An 8,445-nucleotide genomic window follows, 5' to 3' on the forward strand; every position below is an offset into this window, starting at 1 on the left:
AATAGTGACCCTATGGTGTTTCTTACCGTGGGTGAAGAAAAACTTTCTCCGTACTCAAAATCTATTAATTACTCCATATATATATATCATAAGAAGCTAATCAAATTATGTAATTTTGGGCCAGCCCATATAATGTTTAAGCAGGGTTCTGAGACCAGCCCGAACTTTACTAGGGACGTACAAGATAAGCCCTGGCTAACCTAGGCTGACAATAATTTGAACCAAGAGGACCAAATTTTGGAAGCCGAGTTTGGGCTGACGACGTGGGCCTTAGCACTTGGTAGCCTCTTCTAGAGCTGGACTGCATTCATAAAAGCTGTACAACCTCCTCAGGAACTCTAGCCCATCAAGGATGCAATGCCTATTTTTGTAGGTTCTGTTTGTTTCCATGTGAAAAAGCTAAAAATAGGAAATCACTCTAATCATCTAATTAAGACAGGTTTATTGGTTGTTTGTCACTTTCTCTCAGCATTTTTTCTCTTGATTAGTCCCTCTCATCAACTTTAAACTGGGTTTGAAGCAATGCCGAAAGTCCTTGATTTTGAAGCAATTCCAAAAGTCCTTGATACCGAAGTTTGTTGGTTCCTGGTATGATGTCCCAAAATTTATAATAGTACCAACTCCATAAAATCATATTATTTACCATCCAAAATTGCTAAGTAATATCATATATATGTCCATTAAGAAAAAAGAAAAAAAGAAAAAAAGAAAAAAGAAAAAGAAAAAAACAATTTTTTTTCTCAAACTAGGGTTGCCCATAGGAAGCCCAGCCCATGTTAGGCAGGCTTGGGCCTTGAAAGATTGTAAGTGCCCAGCCTGGCCCAATATTGTAAAATAATAATAATAATAATAATAATAATAATAATAAATAAATAAATAAATAAATAAATCCATAAAGAGTCATAAGCTATAACCTAGTGCAAGCATAGTTTTAGTTCACGGTATCAGATTCAATATCAGCAATGGCCGACATCGATACTGATATATTTTGGCAGCGTAGGGAATTCTCTCTCTCTCTCTCTCTCTTTCTCTCTCTCTTTTCTTTTTTATTGAGGAAATAATCACAATTGAGGTCTTATATTGAATTGATGATACAAAATCACCAAGAAAATGTCTACTCAAACCATGTTACTATTCGGGAACTAAACAAAATAACAATAATAAGCATAAAAAAAAATTTCCAAGTACATAGTGGAAACATGAGACCATACATGACAAGTGAATGTCTGCAACTTTAGCACTTTATTTAAAAACTTTCATCATAACCAAGAAAAAGCCTATATGGCTATATAACCTCCAAATATATATGGGTCAGGGACATATCTATGTATCACTGGTAAAGAGCACGACTAGACTTTTCATATAATACCTTTTTTTCGTTTTTTTTTTTTTTTTTGGTAGAGGACTTTTCATATAATACATGCATCTCCTTTTAAGAACACTGAGCCCATCAATTATAAATTTTTAGTAACACTACATTTAATTAGACCCTAGCACATCAACAGCTGGGAGAGGAAGCTAGAGAGGACAAGCTAGGTTATATCCTATACCAGGTACCAACCCAAGCACAGGTCTATGGAATCCAATTTGAAGAAGTCAGATTAGGGTTCATACCAACAATATACTCCATTTGGTTGGTGGGTAGATATGGGTAAGAACCAGATGGCAAATTTGGAAGGCTAGCAGTGCTTGGGTGACCAACTTCATGTGTAGCACCAGAAGAAGAAGAAGATGATGATGATAGCAAACCAGTATATTCATCCATGTCCAAGTCCAACATCTCCAACAGTTTTGGCATCTCAGGCATCACCAGAGGATCACCATGATCACCAGAAGCTGTGGAAGTGATGAACTTGGAATCAACTTGGGTGTGAAGAGATTGATAACTCAAAGACATAATTGGGTCAGAAGGAGATCCATACTGCAACATTGTGGGGGTCATTCCAGGTGAATTGAGATCACCATTGTTGGAAGTTTGAAGCACTGATATGGGATTGGGAAGTTGAAAATATTCTTTTTGGGAACTGATGATGAAGTTAGGGTTTACAGTCAAACCAGAATGGAACTGATTGGCCATGGAGATATCAGGACTGGTGGCTAGTTGATCAGAAACAGCACCAGAGAGGAGCTTCTTCTTTATGCTTGAGTTCCAGAAGTTCTTCACTTCATTATCAGTTCTTCCTGGCAGGTGCTTGGCTATCTGAGACCACTGATTGGCCATGGAGATATCAGGAATGGTGGCTAGTTGATCAGAAACAGCACCAGAGAGGAGCTTCTTCTTTATGCTTGAGTTCCAGAAGTTCTTCACTTCATTATCAGTTCTTCCTGGCAGGTGCTTGGCTATCTGAGACCATCTGTATTAAAAAAAAAAAAGAAATTTAGTTCTACATAAAAATGTGAATTCTGAGAATGATGATGGAAGGAAGGTAGTAGTAGTCTATGGTTACCTGTTACCAAGAATTCTATGGAGTTGTATGATAAGGGATGCTTCTTCCAGAGAAAAGTTCCCTCGTTTTAAGTCAGGTCTAAGGTAATTAATCCATCTTAGTCTGCAACTCTTCCCACATCTTTTCAAGCCTGCACCATTGAATAGGTAAGCATTACATCTCTGTAACTATTTCTTCATGGGCAAACCGGAAAAAAAGAGAATTTCTTTGAAAACCCCAAATGAGTGTTCATCAGAATACAAAATGGAGAGAGAGAGAGAGAGAGAAGTTGTGCATGATTGTCTTAAGAAATATCATCCAGAAATCTGTGATATACTCCTGAGATTTTAGTTTTACCTGCAAGCCTAGGAACTGAGCTCCAACAGCCATGGCCATAGGTGGAAATGTAATTGATGAGTTTCTCATCTTCCTCAGGTGACCACAGTCCCCTCCTGACCTGCTGTCTATTGCAGCATGAGTGATGACTCATTCTCTCTCTCTCTCTCTCAAGTTACAGTGCAGTCAATAGGAAGGAAAAGATAATTAATAGGAAATATTAAAAAAAAAAATAAAAGATGAGATTCATGAGCAGTTGAGCAGAGGAAGAGAAGCCATAGCGAAAGGGGGTGGCAAGAGAATCATGGGAGATCAGAAAGTGTGGAATGATGGAGAGTACAGTGGTTGTGAATTTAATGAAGGTGGTGTACCACCACCATAATATGATGTCCCTAATTAGGTTTTGTGATAAGAACTGCGAGGGCTCTCCCAGGAGTTCATTGGCTTTTAATGGGTTTATGGAGTCCTGTAGGTTTGGACATATTTATTGACACATGGCACACATGCAACCAACATGCATGGATAGGTCCCACAATGATTCATGGGCTTGATGCATGGTAACCCATGAATCATGTCTTGTTATCCTCTCCTCCCTTTATAAAATGACATATCTCCCCTAGAACTCAATTCTTTTTCTTAATTATTTTCAGCTGTTTTAAGATGGAAGACAACAAAAGTAATGAAGCAAGGGAAAATTTATAAGTTAATTATGCATTCAGTGAAGACTGGAGACTAAACCCACAATCTCTTGGGAGGTCAGTAACTGGTAAGGGATATCTCATATATACTTATTGAGAAAAAGAGAAAAAGAAGCCAACAATGCTGATGTAGAAACGAAAATCCTATGCATGATACAAAAACTAAAACAAACATAATCACATAACACAAGTATTTGTATGAGTCAATAAGGTGTCTACGTTCATAAGGAGATGAGAACAGTTTCACTACCAGTGGAAAAAGGGTTATGAGCTCTCTACCTCATGCCTCTTTGTGTTCACAAAGAATCCCCAATAATAATCCCCTCCCAATTTTTATTGAGAAACAAAGAGATACAAATTCCAAAATTATCTCCACATAAACACTAGAAACTTCTTCAACACCGGTCCTCAAGCCCTATGCGTTTTTAAAGGCCTTTTTTCCGAGGTAGTCATCAATAGCTAATGTGTAGATTTCTTATGCACGCCTCTCACATTTTATATGTACTTGACACTCTCTCTCCTCATTAAATACCTCTTATTGAACGTTTGGATCATTCATCCCTCACTGGTGGACAACTAATTTAACATCGTAGTGATCCAATCCTCTCTCATACTATTTTAGTGAAATATTTCATATATACTTGTTTCATTCAGAAATAAGGAAAATTTACTTTAGTATGAAGTTGCCCATCATTTTATTTTGTATGTTTACTATTTTATCGCTACATTTTAAGATGGTTGGTCTAAAATATATGTATCACTGACATACCAAATGGGAGCCAAAATGTTGAGGACCAGGTAAATATTAAGATCCCATCAACATGCAAAGTTTTAACCTTATCATGGTCCACCAGGGTAACAATATAAAGCTTTCAAAATCCAATACTATCGAGAGTGTGTGCACCAAGACAAACTTTTAGAATTGAAACATGGTGGATTCAATCTAACCAACGGCTAAGATTACCACATCATCAGCCACGTGGGTTCATGGCTGTTGAAATTTTAAGAAAATTATTCAAAAATGCGAAAATGAAAACTATAGGCTCTCTTTGGCTGCATAGGAAACTAATAAAGAGAAGAGAAAATGAAAATTTTCCATCTTAAAGAATAAATTTTTTTAATTATTACCTTATATGATTATATTGCTAATTTCAAATCACTCCATATCTACTTATTAAAATTCACTTTATTTTGTATCCAAATTTCTTGAATTTAAAAAGTAAAAAAGAAAAAAAAATTGATATCTAAAAGTATCATTACTAAATATGATAAGAAATTTAAGTAGTTTATATGATCATATTCGATAATGATTACTAAATTTCCTTGTTAAGTCTAAAATTTGTTACTTCCTTCCAACTGAAGTGTGTGTGTGTGGTCTTTAATTTGATTTCTTTCTCTTCTCTTTAATATTCAATGGCTTGATGTTATACTTGAACTCCTTAAACTTTCAGGAGAATTCTTAGTGGGTTTGTGGTTCTAAAGTCAAAATCAATCACCTTTCTCATTTTTCCAGTGAAATTGTCTAGCTCATCTCTTCGTGGACGAAGACATTTTGCGTTTCGATTGTTGCTTCCGCTTTCTAATTCATTGTGTTTTCTACATTACGTATAAGTTTATTACTACACTCTGTGACATTGGGTGTAGTATGTAGAAGTTGTAGTAGTATATATTAATAATAATTGTCAAGTTAGAAATAATCAATTTATTCTCTTTCATCTTTCTAAAAAGGTCAAAATTTATAAATCCTTTTGCCAAAAAAAATAAAAAAATCATAAACCCCTTACGCAACGCCTCCCACCGGGAAAAAAAAATGATTTAACTACTTTTCAAAATTTTAAGAAACATCACACAATATGAATAGCAAAGAAGTTAAATATGGTTATAAGCTGTTATTTTCTTTCTCCCCACCCTTCCAAAAAATATATATATATATATATATATATATTTATATGAACTCACATGGCCTTCATCTAAGGCTAGCCTTCTCTCTCTTTATAAAAAACTTTTCAATTTTTTTTCCAAAATCTTATCATGTAGCATATAAAGGATTTAAAGTTTTAGGAGGAAGTTTTTATCAATCCCATAAACTTGACCTATATTTACACAAACTCTTCTGGATTTTTTTTTGTTAATTCTCACCAATAAAGGAAACTTTTATCTTTTCTACTCCACTAAAGTTTTAATGCCCTTATTACTCCTCAATGGCACATTTTTTTTCTATTTTTTCACTTCAACTTTTAAACTAACCTTCTAAACACGTATTGAAATGACCTAACTAAATATTCCATAATTATTAGTGTTATACTATCTCTTTAATACCTATATTAATTTTAGCACCCACATAAACACTAAAACAAAAGGTAAGCCTTAAGATTTTGGAATAGAAAGAAGTATTAAAAACAAATAAAAATAATAATTAATCTCAATGTAATTAAGCACAGTTACACTGAGTGTCACCATCCTATGTGGTTCACAGAAGATAAAAAATCGTGATGAAAATATCATACAATATAATACTTTTAATTTATCCATTTATGTCTTTTGCAAGACAAAAAAAACAACCTTATTATACGAAAGGCTTGGGACAAAACCGCACCATAACCTGTCAATAAGCATAATCCAAATAAAATAACCACAGAGCTGTCAGATACGTCTTGCTAGCCATCTCATTCTTTGTCCATCAATCATAATTCATAATACTAGAAAGAATTAGATGACAAGTCAAATAATACTGAAGATATGAGAATCTAAGTTGCTTGGGCTTATGCACTTGGCATATAAATGAAATTGTTAAGTCCATACTAGTTACAAAGGACAATACTTATCCTCCTTTCCCTAACACACTGAAGGGGGTAGGGAACCTCTCTCCCTTATACAGTTATTCTTTTCCTCAGAAGACCAAGGGGACAAGTTGGGTCAAGGTCGTCTGGTCGTCTCTTCTATTTATGAAAAAATAATAATCAAACATTAAACACATTAGGTCATATCAGTTTGTCCTCACTCCTCATGGGGTATTGATGGGATATTAATTAAATATCAGGATGTGTGAAGAATACGTTATGCGGATATATATATATATATATATAGGTGGCATTGTGAGGTTGAGATTCTCCCAATAATGCAGTTAAGAAAAGGTCTAAAATGACACATTTCACTTGCTTAAGTTGTTTTCTTCTTTTAACTCCCACTAAAGTAGTTAAAATTTTCAATAAAAAAATTCTTACTTTTATTGAAGGGATCTTCTTGTGGAAATTCCCATAAAAGAAATTTTGTAAGGTTTTATTTATAGAAATTATTTATTTATTTATTAAGGTTGCAATGATAGCAATTAAAAGGGAATATTATAAAGAATTAAAGGGCAAAAATTGAAAAAAAAATTGGCTGCTACCTGGGTTGCAGTTAAGTGGCTGTAACCCCCTGCTGACAACCAAAGAAAAGGAATAATTCACTTTCTCCTAGGGTTCACAATTACCCTCTTAGGTTATTGTATTTTCCAAAATACCCTTTTAGATTCCATTTCTTTGGCTGCCACAGGGGTTGCAGCTACTTGGTTGCAACCCGAGCAGCAGCTAAATTTCATCTGCAAAAATTGATGATCCACAAGGAAAGAGGACTTCCAAAGACCTTGATAGTTACTATTCCATCTTTGGCATGGCCATCAGCAGAAGAGCAATCCAATTAAAAGATAGAAAAAAATACAAAGAAGATTACGAGAATCTAAATTTGGGTCTCAACTGAGCATCCCAGTTAAAGTCAGATAACAGAAAGGCCGGAATTATATTCCAAGTAGTAGAAATCATAGTAGATGCAACATGTTTCACATGCTTATTCATCAATTTTGAAATCTATTTACATGAAAAAAAAAAAAGAAGCTAGAGTAGTATAAAGAAGATGAATGTCCTTAATGATGGGGACAATCTCAGAAGAGGGATGGCAAAAAGCATTATTAATTAAGACAGTGGATCAACACCTGACAATCTGAAAATAAAGCAACATGATGAATACCCTCATGGATCAAGATCGGAACTACCTTATACATGAACATGATTAGGGAGGACAAAGCCAGACAGAATCAAAGAAAACCCGCTCTCATACCATGTAAATTTTCATCTCAAAAGACCAATCTGATGAGATAAAATGTTCACAGGTATATGAGAAAAGAGAATTTTCCACTCAAAATTGATGTAAGACTAAACAGTTTAACATATGTAATACCAATAGATATCATTGGTATCTATGAAAAATGATGTGTTTTTGAATAACGGATATGGATCAATTCGTATCGTTGGTATCTATGAAAAGGTTTTTTTTTTTTTGGTTGAAACTCTGGTGGTATTTTTTAAATTTCTGCTCCCCCTCCTCTTTTCCTTTAAAAAACTGTCGCGTGGGAACCTTCTTCCTTAAATAGTGGGAAACCCTCTTCCTTAAAGATTCACCAAGAGGGCCAAGGGGGACAAGTTGAGTCAAGGTCGTCTAAATCATCTCTTCTGTTTAAAAAAAAAAAAAGGAAGCTAATATTCGAATGTTAAACACATTAGGTCATGGCAGTCTGTCTGTGTATTAATGGGATATTAATTAATGGTAAAAGGTTGATGAAGACATGAGGTGTGAAATATGTATTGTGGGGGTAAGGATCTCAATTATATATATATAGAGTTGGGATTGTGAGGTTGAGATTTTCTCAATACTGAAATAATGCAATCAAGGAAAGGTCCAAATGATACATGTCCCATGCTTAAATGGCTTTCAATTTTTCAAATTCCCACTAAAGTAGTTAAATTTTTCAAAAGGAATTCTTACTTTTATTGATGGGATTTTCTTGGAACTTTTTAATTAAGGTTGTATTTATTGGGAATTTCATTTTTTCTTTTTATTTGTGCAATGGCTTCCACCAAAAGGGGTTTTAGATGGGTATGGTATGGAAAAGAGAAGGGGGGAGGTAATAGACTTTTTATTTATTTATTTTTTTTTTTGGGGGGGGGGGG

The 8,445-nt window shown here is 34.5% G+C and overlaps 1 protein-coding gene across 1 annotated transcript; it reads right to left on the reverse strand.

Moving 5' to 3' along the window:
- Positions 1–1,134: 1,134 nt before the first annotated feature.
- On the reverse strand, positions 1,135–3,166 carry LOC122085159 (transcription factor MYB26-like). Its single transcript, XM_042653616.1, has 3 exons — positions 2,784–3,166; positions 2,448–2,577; positions 1,135–2,354 (listed from the first exon to the last, which is right to left on the reverse strand). Exons 1-3 carry the CDS (start codon positions 2,914–2,916, stop codon positions 1,574–1,576), a joined length of 1,044 nt encoding a protein of 347 aa, XP_042509550.1. The 5' UTR covers positions 2,917–3,166; the 3' UTR covers positions 1,135–1,573.
- Positions 3,167–8,445: the final 5,279 nt, after the last annotated feature.

This window comes from Macadamia integrifolia, chromosome 7 (assembly GCF_013358625.1).
Source record: "Macadamia integrifolia cultivar HAES 741 chromosome 7, SCU_Mint_v3, whole genome shotgun sequence".
In the NCBI taxonomy this organism is placed as follows: domain Eukaryota; kingdom Viridiplantae; phylum Streptophyta; class Magnoliopsida; order Proteales; family Proteaceae; genus Macadamia; species Macadamia integrifolia.